This window comes from Oncorhynchus gorbuscha, linkage group LG03, assembly GCF_021184085.1.
Source record: "Oncorhynchus gorbuscha isolate QuinsamMale2020 ecotype Even-year linkage group LG03, OgorEven_v1.0, whole genome shotgun sequence".
Classification (NCBI taxonomy): Eukaryota; Metazoa; Chordata; class Actinopteri; order Salmoniformes; family Salmonidae; genus Oncorhynchus; species Oncorhynchus gorbuscha.
In genome coordinates, this window is record NC_060175.1 from 49,926,572 (window position 1) to 49,951,204 (window position 24,633).

The window sequence follows — 24,633 nt, forward strand, 5'->3', positions numbered from 1 at the left end:
AGCACTCAACCCTTTACAATCACTGGTAGATAACACTACTTTATTTCACAATTCTCACGTGTGTGTGACCATGTGATGTATGTGTGTCTGTATGTGTACATTATGAAATGCTAGACCTGTTCCTCCAGCTGCATTATCCAATGATTTCCTCCTCTTGGTTATCTAATAGTTTTACAGCAACACAGCTTAGAAATTGATTTCTTCTAGTCTGGCTGAGCTGTGTGTGGCATGGGAAATATGCACAGGCCTCAGAGAGAAGAGGCAGTGAATCAGGATATTGTTCTTTTTCATGTTTGTACAGTGCAGTGTTTCCAAATAGAAAGCCCTAAGTCAAATGATATTTTGAAGGATTAGGGAACTATTTGGTACTCTTGGAGAAAGCCTGAAAGCCGTCATTGTGTTGAAGAATTTTGCATTAGAGTAGCCTACATAAAACAAAAGCAGGGAAGTCTCTGTGAAGTCAGCAACTCAAGTGAAGAACTCAAGTAACTCTGTAGAAGAACTACTATAAAGACTGTTTTTGAACGAGCTTAAAATAATTGATAGTAATGAGAGTGGAGAGTGTCCAGTCAAACAGTCCTTACTGTCTTCTGAAAATAATGTGTAGACATAAGAATTCTCTGGCCACCTACTGTGGTTCTGACCCACATGCTTGTTGTTTTAAGATATTGATGTCTGGAGCCAACTTTCAGTTCCAGCAGCCAGTCATCCTATCAACTAGAATTCCACAACAGGAACCTTTGGCTTGTAATTACATTTGTGGGATTATATTTTCACTTCTCAAATGATCACAGGTCATACAATTGGTTTATGTCTGAGCATGCAGTGGAACAGGGTAAGCACAATATGTGCATTGGCATGGAAATTGAAGGACAGGCTATGGAGGGCTGACTCGTGGTAAGCTCAATAAAATCATATTGAGTAACAAATGTAAGAAAAGTAGCTACATCCACTTACATTAAAGACTGACGATTTGGCATTTAGGAAAAACAGCTCTACTGTTGTATTCTCTTTCAAGAATGTTATCTTCTCAATATAAAACCTGCAAAACACAAATAGACATGATGTAATTAAATGAAGTGCTTGAAATAGGTGGAAGGGTAATGCTCCTGGTTGCCTACTCCAATTTCAGAAGTCTTTGATATTGCAGAATATTACATTAGCACCATCTACTGGACATGACTAGCTTGACATGTGGTCAGGGTTACAAATACCTCCTATCAACACTGGGGGAATGAACAATGTCGTAGCTCTTTGAGCCTGGGCAACATTTATAGATACCTACTTTTTCTTTCTCAATGGATTTTCAAATAAACCACATATAGCCTAATTTGCAAAGAGGAAGGGTAAGTCAATGGATTTAAGAGCATGTAAGACACACTGTCAAAGCCTCAGCCTGATGATAGATGTGGTACACTATAGGGTAGCTGGCTGGTACAGTACGGTGGTCCATACTGTAGGCTACCAGCTGAGAGAGAGAGAAAGCGAGAGAGAGAGAGAGATCCCTCACCTGACCAGGAATTTGAGCTCCATTGGACCAGTCTTTTTAGTGAAGTCATGATCCAGGACCCTGCGATCCATCTGGAGCCAGTTACTCTGACCACTTGGGAAGGATACAAGCAGATTTATAGGGTTATAGGCAGAATACGTGATCATCAACACGACTACTCTGTTAGAACTCATGTTACTTACAAGAGATGCTATCTATTTAACTGTGCGGTCAACTGCTAGACTAATACAAAAGTTCTCTCTTAAGTTGCATCATTTCAACTTGTGTCATGGAGATGCAATCAGCAGCATAGAGAAAAAACTAGACTGGTTTGCACCCATGTACAGTATTTTATATCTGACACCAACATATTGGACATATGTCAGTGAACTAGAATGTAGCTAGGAATTGTACATACGTGTCATCGATGAAGAATAGTCCAAAATACTCCTTCTCCTTCAGGTTAAAGTGTGAGGACACCAAATCTAACAAATCCCGGGACAAGAGCTTTGGCTAGGAAAATGAAACCAGGTAGAGTACAAATGAACACAAACGCATGGCGTTTCCACACTAGAGAATAACGACAATTCAAAGGACAGAGGTTGAGTTTGTGTAGAGGGTGCGTACCTACCTGGACCAGCAGCTCCAGCTTCCTGTCGTCCAGGAGGAGCACCTGGCATAGCCGGCCCTCCGTCATCTGTGGGAAGGGAACAGACATGATGAGATCCCCAGACAGCATGGCGACACATTCACGACACCCAGCACAGCGGCTACTACACCCTCACTCTAGCACCACCATCTAATTCCTGGTGTCTCCATGCACTGCTGAGACCCACCCGGCGGCACGGCAGCTGTACACCCTACATCCATGACCTTCCTCTGCATCACTCTCATTAACATGAACCAAATCTAATGATCCAAGCCTTTCCTTCCATGTAAGACAAGAAAATGAATCATCTACGGTATAGCTGTTGAATAGATGAATGGATTCCCTTTCCATTGTCCAAATGGATGTTAGTGTGCGGGTGCTGTCGGCACATTTTACAGGTGTGTGTGTGTGTGCTTGCCGTATATTATTCCATGTCCTTGGGTGAGATGAGTGTGTGGCGGTGTTTGGCGTGAACGGCACATAGTGGGCATTCAAACTACGGTTGGTGATATTTTAAGACCCATAATGTGCTTTCCTTATTCTGTTACTTCTGAGAGTGTGTAGAAGATTAAGGACATTTGTTTCCAACACAGTTGTAAGAAACAAGAAACACTGAATGGTCAGGTGAACCTGAGAGACAAACAAAGAATGGCCATGTAAGAGGTCTGCGAAAGTTGAAAAACCAGGGAAAGATGCTGCACAGGATTCGTGTCAATGTTGACTCTCAAGGCTGCCTGACACTCAGGAATGTGGCAAAGACGACAACATTTTTTTCTGTGACCCGTTGGAGTGAAAACATGTGGCTCCCAACTGGCTTGGCCGGCCTGGCCTCTGTGGTGGAAAGTGACTGTCACATTAGGGACCAGTGACCACAGGGTGGGAATAGACGTTCTGGGCTGATGTTAACTACAGTCTACCAGAACATATTGTTCCCTTCACCACAACAGAGCTGATTTTAAACTGTTATACAGGCTACGTTTTTGCTTTGTTTTTGAATACATAAAACCTCATTGAAATGTACTCACTTGTGAACATGTCTGGACCAAGCGTTTTAATTACTGTCACGCAAACACAAAATTATGTAAACTCCCCTTTTTCTAAACTCAAAGTGTAGTTTTTAGGCATTTCAAAAACAAAGTTGAATCATTATATCCCTTGAGAATTCAAGCCCTTTTCCGATTGGTTCAATAGCCCACCTATACAGCAAAGAACAAAAACACAATCATGGATTACTGGATGACGATCAAATTCTTAGAGTTTTTGTAACACAGATGAAACTATAGAGCCGGTCTGCATAGAACATTGTGTGCTTTCTGTGTAATCCATCTTAATATAGAGAATTATTGTAGCTGTTAATTACACAAGCTCCATTGTCTGTGCAGGGATTAGTCACTATAGTAACCCTTTAAGGGATTATGCGGTTGTCCAATGCATGATCCACACCACATTATATTTATCAATGTTGCATTGTTACGGACAAATGACATCAAAACATAAAAACAAAGAGGCCAGTATCTTCATGGTCTAAAATGTGTTAGTCTTCTAACATTGTTTAACGGGATAAAGTGTTATAACAGTAGTACTCATTTAATTACGCCCTCTGATTTTCTGCTCCTCGCTTGTGCCCTTCTCTTGCCCCCTAAAGCCCCGTCTACCTACCCTCACACCACCACCTATTTTAAATTTACCTTAGCAACTAATGAGCTACTGCTCAGTCTGAACCCTATCTCCAAAGAATTACGCTACAGCTCACTGCACAACCAATTTCAGAAAGACAGAGAGACTCATAAAACATTTAAACAGACGCCTAAAATACCCTTAGACTATAAAGATGTACAATGTGCTGTGTATCGACAATGTTTTTTTCACTCATTTATTTTTTCCTAGTAGCATGGCAGTAAAATAAGAATTGTTGGTGACTATCTATTCTATTTTTTTTTTTACTTTTTTACTTTAAGTAACTAAGTTTTAAGAATCACTAAGGATGGATCACCCCCCCCCCTCCTCCCCACGCTTGCAGAAGGCTAGAGGCCATGGCTTTAGAGAGGTTGACCCGCAGGATTAAAGGAGGGTCATGTGATGTGTAATAGCCATGACACATAGGTCATCCCCTTGACAGCCTGTCATTGGGGTGGGGGCGTTCCAGCCATGGCCTCTTCACACGACCTCCAGACACTGACCTACATGGGCTTAGCTCCAGCCCTGCAGCGTTAGCCCCCGCCTGTAATTCACTGCAATAAGCCACATATTCTCACTCATTACCATCTCCTGTCACCATCCATCTTCACTGATAATGATCTACAAATATAAATCATGCCATTTGGTTTAGTAATACTTCATGAAGGCCAACCTTTCCTAATTTGACAGATCTGAATTATTGACATTTTTGAACATTTTCAAGATTTGACAGACATGTACGTAGAGTTATAGAGGATGTGTCATGTGTGCACACGCAAGATCCCATTCAGGTGCTCCAGCAAAAAAACAGCATTTCAAAGTGCTTCGCTTCTATCTGGGAGATCAAAAGACTGGCCATGCTGCTTCCTGATGACTTCCACATGTGCCATGAGACCCCTGTAAACCCGTCTCTTAGACTCAGTCCTGACAGGTACAAACTGCAAACTTTCACCCAATAGACACCATGAACTGGACACTAACCAGTCCAAGGCAATCTATCAAAAACAGCATATCATTCTGAAAGTGAAATTGAAATGTAGTTCCCCTTTGGACATACTCCGTTATCGCCACAACGTGATGGTTATTCTATAGACCCCAGACAACTGACAGATATGCCCATTTACAGAAAGCAAGATATCAACAAGACAAGTCAAATTAGAAGAGAGCAGACATGATCTTGCTCCAGGCACCAGTACCTCCCAGTTAGCAGCTGGCACCGTAACTGTCAACAGAGCAGTCAATAAAAGCCACATTGATTTGAGCAGCATGTACAGTACAAAATTTCCCCTGGAGTAAAGGGATTGATTAGTAATGCAGTTTCAGCGTACCTGATAGAAGTCCCCGAGCTGCCACCATGTCTGTAGGAAGCGGCGGGCTGGCATGAGCCCCTGGGAGGACCACCTTCTGAGGGTCTGCTCCGCCAAGTTCCAAACAACCTGGCTGCTTGAGGCCAGCAGCTCCTCCACTCTAGACATAAAGCTCACAGCCATAGCTGCCCCGTCACCGCTCACTCACTCACTCACTCACTCACTCCCAGAGATCAAGGTTCCCGGTGCCCAGCACAGCCTTTCTCTACTGATCCTAGTTTGTAGAACGTCTGTGATGCTTGAGAGATTCCTGGCCCAAGAGAATGTACGCTGAACACCGACTTCACTCGGTGTCTAGATGCTGCTGTGAATGTCAATACCCTGGAGGAACGTCAGTAGTAGTCTACTACTACACACACACTTTACTATGTCTCCCTGCTGATGTAATCTGTGTGAGTCACAGCTCTGGGCTAGAGAGGCTGGAGTTGTAGAGCTGGAGTGGAGTGTCCCAGCCTCCCGCTATGGGTCCTGGTCCAAGACATAGCCTCACACTCACAGGACGAAGAGGAGAGGGAGGGCAGGACAAAGCCACAGAGAACCAGCCTAAAGAAGCTTGGTCTGCTTACCACATAAACACACTTTACACACACATACTGCACACACACACACAGACTGACGGACAGCTCAATCCCTCCATCTCTGCCTCATAAACATTCTATTTTCTTTGACTGGCAGGATCTTTTTTTTCTTGAGGTTTCCTACTGTGTCGTTAACTTAGATTGGGAATCTCTGATGCCCAGTCTTTAGGCACACAGTGTGCTGTAGTTGTTCACTTATTATCAGGGATATTAAATTAATATCTCATATCACATTAGATATTGTTATAGATTTGAGTGATTCAGGATGGTTTCTGAAGGTCATTCATTTTCTCTGTAAAGTACTCCGGGTGCAGTTTCCTGAAGAGAGCAGCTGTCTCCGCCCATCATATTCCACAGGAAGACTCAAAATAACCTGTGTGATCTGGACCAGCAGAGGCAGTACAGCAGAAACACTATTACTAAAACTGTCTTCCTTTTGAAAATGTCAAATGTTGGAAATTGACAACAAACCGAATGTAATGGCTATGGCTTAGGAAAAGTGGTTTCCATAGATTTGCTTTTCATTTCAAACATTGACAATTGACATACTGTGGGGAAAAAAATACTAATTGTTTATTTTATTTAGAATAAGCATTTTTACATTCCTTTTAGCAAAGAAGGATCTTCATATTTTCCCAAAGAACCACACACCATTCTGACAGAAACTGACGAAAACAAGTGAAAAGAGAGAAAAATGTGCTCTCGGCTATAGAGTCCCAATTATATAAGTCTATAGTTCAGTCGGACGATGTGTCTCATCTGGAAACAATATCCTGCTGTTTATTTGAGTGATCCGAGTCTCCTAGAACACAAAAGATTCTGCAGTCAAAACGTACAACAGGACATGTTGCAAAGCCCTCCACAACATCCGAGTGATCATCCGAAACAAAGTTGAGTGAATACTCATAACAGTTCTGATTACTGTTGGGGTAAAAATCAATGCTAAACCATTGGCTACATCATACAAATGGGCTAATCAAATGTTCCCAAGCAGCACTGTCCACAGAACATTAGCAGCTGAAGGATTGTGACTAGCATGATGACGTCGCAGTTTCAGAAGTGTAAACGGTCATCTGTCGAAAATATCTCTCTCATCATCTGTGCCATCTGCCCATTGTTCTGACTGGAAGGACATGGATGATTCTTTAAATCTTATAGTTATAGTATAGTTTTCTAGTGCGGTGAAGACAAATACTTATTGAACTAAACAATCACACACGCAAAAACATTAACCATTTTGTAATAATGCATCTGCTACAGATAAAAGCACAGTGTATGGCACTGCAGTGTAGCTTTTAACATCTAGCTCCATTATGAAAATACCTTCAGGAGGAATTTAATGATTCCATCTCGACGACAAAATTACAAACAAAAAAACTTTCTGGTTAATATTTCAAATTGTATATTCAAAACATGGGTTTGATTTAAAAAAAAGAGTGGCCTGTGTTCGCTAGATAAAGCAAGAACATACAATGTAAAACCAGTGCAGGACCTATAGATGACACACTACTTTAAACAGAGTAAAGTGTCATTCCGTCTAACTGTATCTACTATCCCATACTATCCAGAGACTTGGACCAGGCAGTATCCAGATGATTCCCTCCACAGTGAGAGGGGAAAGGTCTGTTTGCTCCTAGAAAACATATGGCTGTGCAGGGGCTGTCTTCCATAGAGAGACAAAATAACAGCCAAGCCAGAGGCCAAAACACACACACACGCACAATGCCTGCAGGTGCCTGCTATTCACAGCTGATGTCCATGTGTGATTTTTATCCAGTCGACAGCTTTGCGGTAGAGGTAGGGGTGAGACCAAAACAAGAAACTGTCTGTGAATTCAGAGGAAAGTAAGAACCATATACCTCTCATTGAGAGTAACCACTCTTTATCCATTCCTAAATTCATCCATGCCCATGTCTTAAGAGGAGATTCTATTCAGCTCTATAAATGGATGCCTCAGTCCAGTTTGACATTTCCCCCTCACACTGGACTCGCTTTGCCAATCTTATAGTGCACTGTAAGGGAATGAGACTACCCCCCGCACAAAATCCACATTTTCAGTTCATCTGGGCCTTTTGAAGAATGGTGGTGGTGATACAACGCAGAGGAGCCGTGTTATCTGCCACACTGATCTGGGAAACCTTACATATTTCCCTATAGTCCCTGATGAAAGAAAGTATGGATCTATCTTTTCCTCTCGCACTGTGAGTGGACAGCTCCAGCTGTCCCTCTCACGCTCATTCACCCATATGTCTCCATAATGACAGACCCACTGGAGAGGCTGGTACCACTGACTGCAGCATGACCTCACACTCTGGCCCGCTTTTCACTCTGAGGTCACTCTCATAAACACATCACTGAGAAGCCCCCTCCAAGTCATAAATGCTCCACAGAGGAATCAATTTATTTCAGTGCTAATTATTGTCCTCATGACTTCAAGAGTGTGCTTTACCACCAATTGTGTTTTTTTCTCTTCTAACAACCAGAATACAATCTATTGTTGCGTGGAGAATCAGGGAACTGCTGCCTTGTTGAACATACTGCAGTTTCCAGAAATCACCAGTAGGCAGAGTAATATCACACTACTAGACTAGACTCCACTACTGAATAAGTGTAAGGCAGTTGTCTACATTTGTCCTTTTGTTCTAGCCCACAGTGTTAGTGCTGGGCTGAAACAAAAGCCTGCACATCCTGTTGCGCTCCAGAACAGGCGTTGGAGATCCCTGATCTAGTGTAGCCTTTTACACCCATACCTGTATACGGGTTGAAAATAGCACTGATAAATGCCTAAATTGGAATACAGTAGCTATACAGTAACATACTTAATATGACAGCAGACCTCAGGCTCTTGATTTTATTAATTTATTGCCACCGGGGCCTGCCAGTGTAACTGCTAAACAGCTTGCTGACTTTAAACTGTACTGCAAGATTGTAGCGGGTTAACTAATGTGTTAGCTACTAGAACTATGTTGACTATGACATTAGCTAATATGGTAACAACGATTTAGGCTGTGTGTAGCAGTTGTGATATGAATGTTTGGCTCTGAAAGGCTTTTTCGCCTGGTCACAGACAGCTGATGTGTTGTGCACTGCAGTGCACAAGCGAAGGGAAAAGGTTAGAGGAAGGGAGCATGTAGATGTGAGAAGGAATTATATAATGAGCAAAGGGATGATGCTGCTTGTATGTGGCTGCTGTGAAAGTGAATTGTGTTTGCGTGTGTTCAGGGACGTATTAATTCTACCGATTGTGTTGAAAAACGTTTCATAAAACGGAAGCAAACAGAACGAAACGGGAATCAACATACATGAATTTGTCCAATAGAAACTCGTTTGCAACGGTTGGACTAATGATTACACCCTAGGTCAGCTAGATGCAGGCAAGTGTGTGCAAGACATTACTGAATGTGTACTAATTTCTCTCTCAACCTTTGCACCTACATTGTAAACTTTAATTAAAAAGCTAGGTTGTAGCAACCTCATGATGGGTACAGGGAAAATTGGAGCGTAATGTAGTAGCCTAAACCTATGGATGTTACATTGAGCTGGGTGAATGGAATATGAATGACAGTCATCCGATATGCTGTAATAGAAATAAGGCTCATACATTTATTTTTCTTAAACGGCACCGACCACCACTGGATAAGATAGTGTAAAAAAATGAATTTGAACAATTTATCTGCACCATATGTTTGTTAGCTAGCTAGCCAGACAGTTTTAGAGGAATGATTTGATACATTTTTCAAATTCACTGCCAATATTCCATTAAAACAATGCAGACAAGAAAACAGCTTTCCAATAAAACAAATATATATATATATATATATAATATACACACACACACATATACACACATATACACACACACACACACACACACACACACACACACACACACACACACACACACACACACACACACACACACACACACACACACACACACACACACACACACACACACACACACACACACACACACACACACACACACAGCCTTCGGAAAGTATTCAGACCCCTTTACTTTTTCCATATTCTTATGTTACAGCCTTATTCTAAAACAGATTAAATAAAACCATTTCATCAGCAATCTACACACAATACACCCCCCCCCCATAAGCAAGAACGGGGTTTTATAAATGTTTGCAAATGTATTAAAAAACAAAAATACCCTATTTACATACAGTACCAGTCAAACGTTTGGACACACCTACTCATTCAAGGGTTTTTCTTTATTTGTACTATTTTATACATTGTAGAATAACAGCGAAGACATCAACACTATGAAAAAACCCCACATGGAATCATGTATTAACCAAAAATGTGTTCAATCAAAATATACTTTAGATTTTAGATTCTTCAAAGTAGCCACCCTTTGCCTTGATGATAGCTTAGCACACTCTTGGCATTCTCTCAACCAGCTTCACCTGGAATGCTTTTCCAACAGTCTTGAAGGAGTTCTCACATATGCTGAGCACTTGTTGGCTGCTTTTTCTTCACTCTGCGGTCCAACTCATCCAAAATCATCTCAATTGGGTTGAGGTCAGGTGATTGTGGAGGGCAGGTCATCTGATGCAACACTATCACTCTACTTCTTGGTCAAATAGCCCTTACACAACCTTGGTGATGTGTTTTGGGTCATTGTCCTGTTGAAAAACAAATGATAGTCCCACGAAGCGCAAACCAGATGGGATGGTGTATCGCTGCAGAATGCTGTGGTAGCCATGCTGGTTAAGTTTGCCTTGAACTCTAAATTAATCAGACAGTGTCACCATTAAAGCACCCCCACATCATCACTCCTCCTCCTCCATGCTTCACGATGTGAACCACACATGCAGAGATCATCTGTTCACCTACTCTGCATCTCACAAAGACACAACGGTTGGAACCAAAAACCTCACATTTGCACTCATCAGACCAAAGGACAGAATTCCACTGGTCTAATGTCCATTGCTTGTGTTTCTTGGCCCAAACAAGTCTCTTCTTATTATTCGTTTAGAAGTGGTTTCTTTGCAGAAAATCAATCATGAAGGCCTGATCCAAGCAGTCTCCTCTGAACAGCTGATGTTAAGATGTGTCTATTACTTTGGGCTGCAATCTGAGGTGTAGTTAACTCTAATGAGGTCCTAATCCAGGCACTTGTCATCTCCCGTCTGGATTACTGCAACTCGCTGTTGGCTGGGCTCCCTGCCTGTGCCATTAAACCCCTACAACTCATCCAGAACGCCGCAGCCCGTCTAGTGTTCAACCTTCCCAAGTTCTCTCACGTCACCCCGCTCCTCCGCTCTCTCCACTGGCTTCCAGTTGAAGCTCGCATCCGCTACAAGACCATGGTGCTTGCCTACGGAGCTGTGAGGGGAACGGCACCTCAGTACCTCCAGGCTCTGATCAGGCCCTACACCCAAACAAGGGCACTGCGTTCATCCACCTCTGGCCTGCTCGTCTCCCTACCACTGAGGAAGTACAGTTCCCGCTCAGCCCAGTCAAAACTGTTCGCTGCTCTGGCTCCCCAATGGTGGAACAAACTCCCTCACGACGCCAGGACAGCGGAGTCAATCACCACCTTCCGGAGACACCTGAAACCCCACCTCTTTAAGGAATACTTAGGATAGGATAAAGTAATCCTTCTCACCCCCCCCTTAAAATATTTAGATGCACTATTGTAAAGTGGCTGTTCCACTGGATGTCATAAGGTGAATGCACCAATTTGTAAGTCGCTCTGGATAAGAGCGTCTGCTAAATGACTTAAATGTAAATGTAAATGTAAATGTAATGAACTTATCCTCTGCAGCAGAGGTAACTGTGCCAGTGTTCATAAGAGCCAGTTTCATCATAGAGCTTGATGGTTCTTGCAACTGCACTTGAAGACAATTTCAAAGTTCTTGAAATGTCCAGAGTTGACTGACCTTCATGTCTTAAAGTAATGATGGACTGTAATTTCGATTTGGTTATTTGAGCTGTTCTTGCCATAATATGGACTTAATATAGGGCTATCTTCTGTATACCACCCCTACCTTGTCACAACACAACTGATTGGCTCAAGCATATTAAGAAGGAAATCAAATTAACTTTTAACAAGGCACACCTCTTAATTGAAATGCATTCCAGGTGACTACCTCATGAAGCTGGTTTAGAGAATGCCAAGAGTGTGCATAACTGTCATCAAGGCAAATGGTGGCTACTTTGAAGAATCTCAAATATAAAATATATTTTTGTTAAACACCTTGGTTACTGCATGATTCCATATGTGTTATTTCATAGTTCTTTCATAGTTTAAATGTCTTCACTATTATTCTACAATGTAGAACTTTTGAATGAGTAGGTGTGTACAAACTTTTGACTGGTACTGTATGTATTTAGACCCTTTGCTATGAGACTCGAAATTGAGCTCAGGTGCATCATGTTTCCATTGATCATCCTTGAGCTGTTTCTACAACTTGATTGGAGTCCATCGGTTGTAAAATCAGTTGATTAGACATGATTTGTGAAGGCACACACCTGTCTATATAAGTTCCCACAGTTAACAGTGCATGTCAGGGCATAAACCAAACCATGGGGTCGAAGGAATTGTCTGTAGAGCTCCAAGACAGCATTGTGTCGAGGCACGGATCTGGGGAAGGGTACCAAAACATTTCTGCAGCATTGAAGGTCCCCAAGAACACAATGGCCTCCATCATTCTTAAATGGAAGAGGTTTGGAACCACCAAGACTCTTCCTAGAGCTGGCCGCCCAGCCAAACTGAGCAATCGGGAGAGAAGGGCCTTGGTCAGGGAGGTGACCAAGAACCCGATGGCCACTCTGACAGAGCTCTAGAGTTCCTCAGTGGAGATGGGAGAAGCTTCCAGAAGGACAACCATCTCTGCAGCACTCGACGGTAGCCAGACGGTAGCCACTCTCAGTAAAAAGGCACATGACAGGCCACTTGGAGTTTGCCAAATTGCACCTAAAAGACTCTCAGACCATGAGAAACAAGATTCTCTGGTCTGATGAAACCAAGATAGAACTCTTTGGCCTGAATGCCAAGTGTCACGTTGGGAGGAAACCTGGCACCATCCCTACGGTGAAGCATGGTGGTGGCAGCATCATGCTGTGGGGATGTTTTTCATCAGGAGGGACTGGGAGACGAGTCAGGATCGAATCAAAGATAAACGGAGCAAAGTACAGAGATACTTTCCAAAGGCACTGTGTATGTACAGTGGGGAGTACAAGTATTTAATACACTGCCGATTTGACAGGTTTTCCTACTTACAAAGCATGTAGACGTCTGTAATTTTTTATCATAGGTACACTTCAACTGTAAGAGACGGAATCTAAAGCAAAAATCCAGAAAATCACATTGTATGATTGTTAAGTAATTCATTTGCATGACATAAGTATTTGATCACCTACCAACCAGTAAGAATTCCGGCTCTCACAGACCTGTTAGTTTTTCTTTAAGAAGCCATCCTGTTCTCCACTCATTACCTGTATTAACTGCACCTGTTTGAACTTGTTACCTGTATAAAAGACATCTGTCCACACCCTCAATCAAACAGACTCCAACCTCTACACAATAGCAAAGACCAGAGAGCTTTGTAAGGACATCAGGGATAAAATTGTAGACCTGCACAAGGCTGGGATGGGCTACAGGACAATAGGCAAGCAGCTTGGTGAGAAGGCAACAACTGTTGGGGCAATTATTAGAAAATGGAAGAAGATCAAGATGACGGTCAATCACCCTCGGTCTGGAGCTCCATGCAAGATCTCACCTCACGGGGCATCAATGATCATGAGGAAGGTGAGGGATCAGCCCAGAACTACACGGCAGGACCTGGTCAATGACCTGAAGAGAGCTGGGACCACAGTCTCAAAGAAAACCATTAGTAACACACTACGCCGTCATGGATTAAAATCCTGCAACGCACGCAAGGTTCCCCTGCTCAAGCCAGCGCATGTCCAGGCCCGTCTGAAGTTTGCCAATGACCATCTGGATGATCCAGAGGAGGAATGGGAGAAGGTCATGTGGTCTGATGAGACCAAAATAGAGCTTTTTGGTCTAAACTCCACTCGCCATGTTTGGAGGAAGTAGAAGGATGAGTACAACCCCAAGAACACCATCCCAACCGTGAAGCATGGAGGTGGAAACAGGATGACAAGGGGACAGGATGACTGCACCGTATTGAGGGGAGGATGGATGGGGCCATGTATCGCGAGATCTTGGCCAACAACCTCCTTCCCTCAGTAAGAGCATTGAAGATGCGACGTGGCTGGGTCTCCCCCAGCATGACAACGACCTGAAACACACAGCCAGGGCAACTAAGGAGTGGCTCCGTAAGAAGCATCTCAAGGTCCTGGAGTGGCCTAGCCAGTCTCCAGACCTGAACCCAATAGAAAATCTTTGGAGGGAGCTGAAAGTCCGCATTGCCCAGCGACAGCCCCGAAACCTGAAGGATCTGGAGAAGGTCTGTATGGAAGAGTGGGCCAAAATCCCTGCTGCAGTGTGTGCAAATCTGGTCAAGAACTACAGGAAACGTATGATCTCTGTAATTGCAAACAAGGGTTTCTGTACCAAATAATAAGTTATGCTTTTCTGATGTATCAAATACTTATGTCATGCAATAAAATGCAAATTAATTACTTTAAAATCATACAATGTGATTTTCTGGATTTTTGTTGAAGTGTACCTATGATAAAAATAACAGACCTCTACATGCTTTGTAAGTAGGAAAACCTGCAACATCGGCAGTGTATCAAATACTTGTTCTCCCCACTGTATGTATATTTTAGAGGCTATTTAAAAACAGAAAATTTGTAAAAACCTGTCAATTGTATTTAGAATTATATAACAATTTTTGGTTGACAATAATTCTTCCACAATTTCTGATATTCACATCCCTTTTATTTTCCAGCATAAATAAAATCTGGATTATTGCTCTACTGCCTTTAATTCCAATTAGACTGGTTTGGATTTCTCCCTGACCAATATGGCTGCCATTTTCACCCCATTCTGGAACTTTGAGGATTGATGACACAGCCCCTCTAGTAATTTAATAGGATCTCTATGGTACTAAGAGGCAGCAACATACCCAAAGCATTAGCAAAACATGTCACAGTTGGTTGCATAGTGTATCGTCGTCACCAGCCTGAATCTAATCCAATCTGGAGCCAGTCAGTATACATCTGTAAAGCACAGAATTAGCTTCCAAACTAGACGGTTATTTCTCAAGATCTATTTTTAATTGAGGGATGATGACAATCATTGACCCTGTTTTTCTTTAAGACAAAGTGCACAGTTGGATCCCTGGTCATGAACAGATGCTGGGACCTACCAGAAGGAGCAAAGAGGGGTATCATAACATGTCAGGCAATGTGATTGCAATGGTTTAGTGACCTCCAAATATAATTTAATTGACTTTTCACAGCTTGTCAGACAAGCTCAGAATAAGTATCATGCGACACAAATACCCCTGTGACACCACCTCCGTTGCTGCCAGTGTCTCCCTTGACTCCTGTGAAAAGGACGAGCCATCATGAGGCCTCTGACAGTGACCCGAGTCACTGCCCTGATGACAGACAGCTTCATTAACAATGGTGTGTTATGTGACAAGTTGTTTGAAAGTAACCCGGTTTGATGAACTAGTAGATTAATTAACCAGCCAAGCAGATACAAGTAGTAGAGGCATTTCGGTTGTGAAGTATCTTTCTTAATAACAAAATGCAATTCACCACTTGGCTGTCTATTGTATCACTATGTCACAGGCCCTGCTAGTCAACACCATCTCATAGGTTGAGGAAGTATATTGTTTATGATGACTCCTTGCTGCAGTTGTATGAGAGATGCCCAGTTTGCAGCTGAACATGCAACATAGAGAAGACCAGCTGTGAGGATTCCTATAAAAGGAACAGGGAGGAATCAGGTTGTTTACATTTGACTAGGTCAAAGGTCAAAACCATTTATAGTTTTTTCCCAATTCACCTTCATAACTTAGCCTGGTGGAACCAGCCTGATCGCTGTGTTGACCATTCTATTTCACTGATCTACACTGCGATGGCCATCAATGGGGCTCTTGCAAAGACCTTGTCAGATATCACCTATCCTAACTGCCATTGGTAATTGATGTTCACAAATGCATCTATGGAGCCAGCACTTGGAGACTTGCAAGATGTGATGGAGTCTGACCGACACAGGCTTGATACTGCCGTCTCTGAATGGAGAGACCTGGCACTCTGCATTAAAATCTTAATACACACAACTTTTACTTGTATCGTCTTTTTTTGAATTATTGAATTGAATGCTATCATTCAATAGTTGGTGGGAGAAACTCTGTGTATTCTGCCATAGGATCAGGGAACTCCTGTTGTATACGGGACACCACAAAGGAAGGTATGACCACTGACATGTTTGCTAAGGTAGCCCCATTACCACCAGCCAAAATGCCAATAGGCGCAGTAACTGACTTGCCTAGTTAAATAAAGGTTCATTAAAAAAATGTACTACATTCTAAAGTTATCAAAAACACTTAGTTTAAAATATCTACATAAACTCAGCAATTGCATTCTCATATTACTCTGGAGGCTACTAACCTATTCAAAGCGTCCTCTGGCATCTCACCATGCATCTGCCTGTAGTTATTGAACACAGCCTGCAAGAGGTTTGTTTGTTGTAATTGAGTGTGGCGAAACAGCTGTGGGCAAGGTTCTGACACCCCTTATCAAACCACACCCCCAAGCCAACTCCCATTTGGATTCTGTCATGGCCGCCAGCATTTTAGGAGGAGCAAGCCAAAAAAACGAGGCCAAATCAGTGGATGATTTTTCCCTTTTAAGGAGTACACAATAGTCTTGAGTGTTACCTGACAATTATTCACATAGCGTTTTCATCTGACTAGCGAGTGCTTTGAGGAGACGACACACCTCAGGCGTGCTCTGGCTCTGGTACTGCGGCAGCGGATGTCTGTTTCAATTTAGATACCTCTCAGTCCAATTCCATAACTTATCAGTATTAATAGGCTTGGGTCTATAGGGAACACAATGAGGGCATGACATTGCTGCCGTGATCATCAAGCATCTGTGTCCCCTAGCTAATTTCATTAGGATGGCAATTACCACGTACTGTAAGCGCTCCGTTAATTGTCTAAAAGAGGATGGCCTCCCACAGCAGCAGACATACAACTTCAGCACAGGGCAACAGCTGCTGACACACAGCTACAGCTGACGGGCCACAGCCCCATTCCACATACAGAGCTACAGCTGACAGGCAGGCAGGCTAGGACACGAACACGTACAGTACAGTACGGTTGAGGCAAGGACAGCATGGTGGACAGCGTTGGCATTCCCTTTCCTCTCAGAGATGACGCCCATGCCATGCCTTCAGAGTGACAGGGACAGTGCCATGGCTATAGATGGAAAGTATCCTGACTGCTGCCTCTGTTCAGAAGCAGAGCAGGTGTCTAATCTGTTCCAGACCATGATATCCCGATGGGAACATTTTGTCATAAATCAAATATGAGTGGATTAAAGCACAATCAAGTCCAGCAGTTATGCATAAGTGATCGCTTGATTACTATGCTACATGTCTCGTACGTTGTAGTGTTTACCAAATTAAATCAAGTCTAATAACTTACTCTCCCCCTGTGCTCCAATAAGCTCTCTCTATTCAGAATGGTTGCTATTAAGCGCACATTCTGCATTCAATCAACCAGGGATGAAACTATAGATTCTGAGAAGGATTTGTATTTTCTTTCCCAGTATGTCTGTGACTGAGAGGTCCCCATTATGTGTTTAAGGAAAGTTCTCTGTGCATATGTTTAATACACACAAGACTCAATAATACCCCATTAAAGTCATGTGATTAAGTACCAGTTAGTGAATGAGAGAGAGAGAGAAAAGCTTTTTGTGTGTGGTGGGGCGGTACAGTCAAGCCCTGCTTTGTGCAGCCTGGCAAGGGGTGGAGGAAAGGGAGAGGGGTCAGGGGGTCAGTACTGCCAACACCGCCCCATTGAGATGTCTGTTATGACCAGGGATTTGGGACCTGGTTCTCTGCTTTCCAGGACACTGCTCTGAGGCCTACTGGAGGCCTGTGACAAACCCTGTGTGCATAACCCAGATGCCTCTGAGCTGAGGGGGCTGAGGGGGTGGGACGCAGGCCATGGTGTCAGCCGCACACTGTCTGCCCTCATCAAATAAGCCCCCGGCCCCAAGGGATTGTGGGTGCTGCTGAGATTTGCAAAGGCAGAGGCTGTTAGAGAGAGGAAAAATTAACTGGAGTTGCAGGGTTTTAATATGATATGCAAGAGATGGAGGTCATGAATGGCTGATCTCTGTGGGGGTCCTAAGAGACAGACAAAGACAGGGAGAGAGTAAAGAAGCGAGAGAGAGAGAGGAGACAGAGAGAGGAGACAGAGAGAGAGCGAGAGACAGAAAGACAGATAATGGTTCATATAACATGTATGCTGATATCTCATACTTGTTTGTCTAACTCCTCTGACATACTGTATTTGTTTAGGAAGTGACTTCATTCTATAAAATGACATGAATGTCATGCTATGCCTGGTCAACAAAACATTCCTGTTCAGTCATGTGGTAAAATACGTTTTTCTTGTCTCGTTTTATTCAACACAATAGCAAAATGCCTGTTTTTATTTATAGCCATGTTCAGCAATGACATCGTCCTTGTTCTGTAAATATAGATGAATTACCACCATCATGCATCCAATTTCCACAGTAATGTGAATGGTGTCCAGAGGAAGGTCTGTAGGGACCCAGTGAAAAGGTTATTCTGAATGCTAAACTAGGGCTGTGGCGGTCATGAAGCTTTGTCTGTCGGTGATTGTCAAGCAAATGACTGCCGGTCTCACGGTAATTGACCATTAATTAACATAAACACATATAGCATCTCCTGGCTTTCACACATAGCCTACAAGCCACTGATGCAGACCTTTGGAACATCTACATTTTAACAAGTATAATAAATCCACTTAATATAGCCTACACAATACATTCATAATTTATTTTAAACATGATATGAATAAAATGTAGTATATTTCATAGCATACTCTTGTTCTTATGTTAGGCCCCGATCTGGCTATGCCATATGGCTGTGGGCTGTACTAGTTCATTTAGCAGACAAGATTTGCTTAGAAGTCTGTGGCATTATTGTATAGTATGAAGAATACAATTTAACATAGCTGAATAAAATAGGATGTTTTCTCCGAACAATTTCTGAGGGAGTGCGCACATTCTGTGTTGAGCGGTTAACAAATAAACATATTCTCAATTTCTAGTTATTTATGCAAATGTAATTGTTATACAAATGTTGGGCTATATGTTTTGATGTTTTATACAATCTAAGGCTGCATGATGTGACTCTAATGATGATTTGAAAAAAAGTTGAAAGCCATGAGCTCTGCTTTGTTTCTTGCACAGGCTGCACACACTTCATCAGTCTCTCATTCACAATTTGACAAGCACTTGATAATGCCTTGAATTTCCTGGTGGCATCCCCCTAGTGTGGCCGTAATGCCCCATAAAAAAATCTATACATTTTGCGGACAGCGGCCGTTGTTGATATAATAATTATAATTCCCTTCTCCCAGCTGCATGTTCCCGAAGTACCTATCACTCGCATAGCTCTCTAAGATATCGTAATTGTTAGTAGCCAATGCTGACACGTGATCAGGTTCTCCTCACAGGCATCTATCTCAGCTCTTGAAGTAGGCTAGAAGTAAAAGACAGACCCATCAAGGATGCAACTGCGCGCATCCTTCTTATCGAATTCCAAGGCGCGTATTTAAGATGTTAGAACGGTCCATATTAGGCTATTTCTTCACATTATGAGCGCAGAAATGCACACACGGTAGTAGGCTATGCGCAAATATTCTAAAATGCAATTAATTTGCAGGAAAACACCATTCTCAAAAGTGACCACAAATGCCACTATGCATGTACTGCTTTATTATAAAGGTACATTTTAATGGTGAAAATGATCTTCCCCAAACTTGAAACTCACTTGCCAATTATGTACGCCAGTTAGGCTCTACACCGGTTGTAAAGCAGATTAACATGCTTAATTCTAAGAAGTTGTTTGGCCACTTTAGTTGTGATAAAAACCTTATCAAAACATATAGGCCTATGGGCTAGGCTACATGAGTTGAGGGACTATGATCTGAAAAAGTCGCAAAAAAGGCATGCGCTGTTTCTTGCCTTTACTGCATAAAAGCTGGGCATCATTCACAAGTGACAGGCTAATATTGTCACCCATCAGACTATTCTCGGTTTAATCTTGTCTTTACATATAATATATGTGTGAAATTTGTTTTGATTTAGAATGGACCATTTTCATGCACGTGTCTCAGAACATGTCATTCACTTAAATAGCGAATGGAGGACGCTTTTCCCGTGGTTAATGTTCATGCCAGCCAGGTAGACTATACTCCTGTTGTAAAGCGAAGCAATGTGTTTAATATTAGGAATGTTGAGAAATAAATATAGTAGGCCTAGCCTATAGAAAGCTGATGGGATACTCCTCTTTTTAATAGAGGCCATCAAAACATTGTTTTCTCACGCAATTGCATAGCCTATAGAAATGTTGCACAACATAAGCTTGTGGACTCATAGAATGTTTGATTTAATTTTCGATTACATTTGCATTGATGTCAGAGTGATTAGAGGGACAAGAGAGTGCTGAATACCAGGTAGTTAGCAAGTTTGGTAGGCTACTAATGACCATCAGCAGCATCAGAGCTTGAAGAAGCCTAGTTGCCATGACTAAACAGTCACATGGAATTTGACTGTGGTCATGACTCGTGACTACCGGTGTGGCGGTAATACGGTCACAGCCCTATGCTAAACCAACTGTCAAGTACGCAGACACACACAGTAGAAATATGGTATTGTCAATGCTAAAAATCAATGCTTCAAAGAGCTAAATAACCATCACACGTAATACGTACATCTCTCCAGTTAAACTCAACCCCATCCTATCACTTACTGACTTATTTGATACACTGCTCTTTCTTGTCCTTGTACAAAGATATCATCAATTAGAGAGTGTTTGCCAGGTGATAACTACTATAACTATTAGATATTGTAATGAGACTATCAAACAATCCTCTAACTAAATGATCAGATCAATTACACAGCTTTATCAGGGCAGCAAAACATGCATAGGGAAGCAAAAACATGCTTTGGGAATACAGACAGAGTGACAATGATAACCTCAGACCGTGAATACTCAGAGTGTGGATTTCATAGACAAAACCGTCCCCGAGGTATTATGGGAAAAAACGCTAGCGGATACACAGCAGTCAATTTGGATTAGTCACCATTGGTCCATTGCAGCAAACCACCAATGTGACAGAGGACCTCTCAATCTGTCACAGTGTGAACACTTATCCCAGGGTCTGTCTAGTCCACTTCGGCGGGGAACTGAGCTTTTGGGGAATCATGGTTCGGCATGGAGGGGTGCTGGGGTTCATAAGTGCTGAGCGTAGTAGCAGACTACTTCTGATACTCTACAATCCCTGGAAAGGATTTATAACTCACCGTCTCATATGTACACTCAAGCACAACATATACAGCAAGACATTTGATTCCATACTGCTTACAGTTAAGCATAGGTGGTTTGTAGTGTCAAAAGTGCCAACGGGTAAACCGGTCTGTTTTGACTTTGTTACAGCAGGCTACAACAATGATCTTGACAAACTTATCCCTGAAGCGTAGCATATCTTTCAAACATAAACAAGGTCATCACCTTGCACCCTTATACACAACCTCCCTCCCCTGTCTCTGCATTCTCCCTCAGGGGTGAATGTTACCTAACCATTGTGTGGATGCCACCGGTTGCCGCCCTCTTATGGGAGGGTGGTGAGATTGTCTCTACTGCATGATTCCGAGGCATCCAGCTTTCGAGCCAAGCCCACTGCATTAGGTTTTCTCAATGTCCAGTCAAGGTATACAAGCTAGATCTGCTTAGGCTTTTATAAAGCTAGCCAGCTTCTGTTAGCATCCCATTCCAGGTCAGGCTTTATCCTTACTACAACGGCGGATATTGCTCTTCCGCCTGCTGCTAAGTCAGGCAGGCCAATTGTCTGGGAGAAGAAGGAAAAATCCCATTGCAAAATAATGCATTTTAACCTATTCATTGATGGAATACCATATGATGGAAATACATTAGACTGGCCATGCTTATCGGTCTATAGGTAATTAGCATCATTTTGTGGAATTAAATTTGCGATTGTGTACAGTATGTTAGTTATGCATCTTATGTATCACACGCGTACGGCATACAGATAGAGACTTTGAGCGGGAAATCTGCTACAGCATCTCACACAGCAGATGCACAGCAGATGCACAGCAGATGCATAGGCAACAGAAGGCAGGCTTCATCAGCGAGTCACACACCACTTTGCAATGAACTGTCGGCAGTAGGCTATGCATTTTCAAAACATATCCTCGAATCGTTTGAAACCTGAATGTGTACCTTGGTTTAAAGTAGCCTAGCCAAAATCAGACCACATCCGTGGAGGTAATTATTTTATATAAACTTTCTTTCATTGTCCAGTGACCAAAAGCACAATCCTAGTCATATGAGCAAACCATGCAAATTGACTAGATATTTTAATATCTTACACATGAAACAGCTCACACGTGCTGTGTGCTTTTGGCAACAGCGTTTTCCCGCTAATTTCTTTATGGAACGAACATTTGCCCGCAGCCTATACTGCCTTGTGCGCATTGCTGCGCTTATAATGTGAATAAATAGCCTAATAGTTTATCAATATTTTAAGCGAATTTTTCTGATCTGTTTACATTCACAACAAGTAGGCAAGGTCTATTTGTTGTATGAATTTGGGATCTATCATCCCACAACTGTCCCCGAGTCTGTTTGGAATTATTTACGACACAAGCTGACTGTTAAGGATACAAATATTCTGTGTGTGTATTTCTTTTCTCTCCTTCTCCCCTCCTCACAGGTGGCAATCATCATTCCCCAATCACATCCCCTTTCCCTTGGTTTAAAAACCCATTCAGTGGTTTCCTCTGGAGCTCCATCTCTCTGTCAATCTCTCTGGTTTTGTTTTCGCTACTACATGTCACTTTGTCCCCACCTGTGAGTATTGTTTTTGGTATGGTGTTTGATGGTGGGAAAAGGGGGTACTAAGACAAGTCGCCCATGGACATACACTACCCGTAGGTAAACTTAGTTTAAAACACTAGTTAGAACTGGGCGGAACACCCACTGTATTTTTGGTTCGTTAGCTGTATTGAAGTAGGCTAGTCTAATTTAGGGGTGTTTTCGGACATTTGTTTATTTCCTTTGGTCCAGCTCAGCCCAATTTCCTGCCCCCCTTTACCGTGTGTTTAGAAATCAACCCTGAGTGTTTGACGGTAACTTAGTTGTTGTCTGTGATTCTCGTTCTCACCGTTACTTTGTCACGATTACACCTTGCATGAGTTATGTTACGTGTCTCGATACACCCCCCCCCCCACCCCCACCACCTCATAGACTGCCGGGCCAAATGGATTAGTAACACTGACCAATAGAATAGGTCAACTTTTCTACTATTTGTATTTTATTTATTTAACGAGGCAAGTCAGTTAACCTCTAAGGGGTCTGTGTCTCTATACAGGGATGGTTTTTGCTAATGTGACTAGAATGACGTAACAGCCAACTTTCCAGGACATATGCATGTCTTATATGTGCAGAAAGCTTAAATTCTTGTTAATCTAACTGTACGGTCCAGTTTAAAGTATCCATTACCATGAAGGAATACCATGCTATTGTTTGAGAGTGTACAACAACAACTTTTATCAAGGCAACTGGTGCAGGAGAGGTGGCCGGACCTACGGAGAAGGACTTGGAGGGGGATAGTAAGACCAGGCTTAATCCCATTACCCTTGAGAAGTGAATGAATGGTGACTGGGGGTAGACCAAGGCAACTCCAAGCTCATCACTGAGCTCAGGTCCCTGGGACAGAACACCTGGATCGTGGACTTATTGACGGGCCTCTCCCAGGTGGTGAGGGTAGGCAACAACACATCTGCCACGCTGACCCTCAACACGGGGTGGGGCCCCCCCTCAGGGCTGTGTTCTTGATCCCCTCCTGTACTCTCTGTTCACCCACGACTGCGTGGTCGCGCACAACTCCAACGCCACCATTGTTTGCTGACTACACAACGGGGACATAACTGATGACGATGAGACCGCCTGTAAGGAGGAGATCAGTGACCTGGCAGTGGTGCCAGGACAACAACCTCTCCCTTAATGTCAGCAAGACAAAGGAGCTCTGGCCTGCTCGCCTCCCTACCACTGAGGAAGTACAGCTCCCGCTCAGCCCAGTCAAAACTGTTCGCTGCCCTGGCCCCCCCAATGGTGGAACAAACTCCCTCACGACGCCAGGACAGCGGAGTCAATCACCACCTTCCGGAGACACCTGAAACACCACCTCTTTAAGGAATACCTAGGATAGGTTAAGTAATCCCTCTCACCCCACCCCCCCCCTAAGTTTTTAGATGCACTATTGTTAAGTGACTGTCCCACTGGATGTCATAAGGTGAATGCACCAATTTGTAAGTCGCTCTGGATAAGAGCGTCTGCTAAATGACTTAAATGTAAATGTAAATGTGGTTTGATACATTCACCTTTGAAGGTCAATGTACTTATATTCAGTAATCTTGCTCTGATTTGTCATCCTGAGGGTCCCAGAGATAAAAATGTAGCATAGTTTTGTTTTATAAAATGAATGTTTATATTCAAATGTAGGAACTGGGTTCTGCAGTTTGAACCGCTGCTGTTTTTGGTTTTAAATATACTTAAGTATCAAAAGTAAATGTAGTTGCTAAAATATACTTAAGTATAAAAATAAAAAGTATAAATAATTAAATTCCTTATATTAAGTA

General features: G+C 42.7%; 1 protein-coding gene across 5 annotated transcripts in view; it reads right to left on the reverse strand.

Annotated features, from left to right (window-relative positions):
• LOC124031500 (FERM domain-containing protein 4B-like) overlaps positions 1–24,633 on the reverse strand; it is a 69,927-nt gene that overhangs the window by 37,338 nt on the left and 7,956 nt on the right. The window contains exons 1-5 of one of the 5 annotated variants that reach the window (XM_046342789.1): positions 16,318–16,373; positions 2,121–2,186; positions 1,908–2,002; positions 1,511–1,603; positions 958–1,042 (exon numbers count right to left, since the gene is read on the reverse strand). In XM_046342789.1, coding sequence (XP_046198745.1) covers positions 958–1,042; positions 1,511–1,603; positions 1,908–2,002; positions 2,121–2,186 — 339 coding nt within the window. In that variant the 5' untranslated portion in view covers positions 16,318–16,373. Of the gene's footprint in view, positions 1–957; positions 1,043–1,510; positions 1,604–1,907; positions 2,003–2,120; positions 2,187–5,143; positions 5,521–16,317; positions 16,374–24,633 lie in introns of those variants that run through there. The other 4 variants (XM_046342787.1, XM_046342791.1, XM_046342790.1 and 1 more) reach the window with 4 other exon arrangements.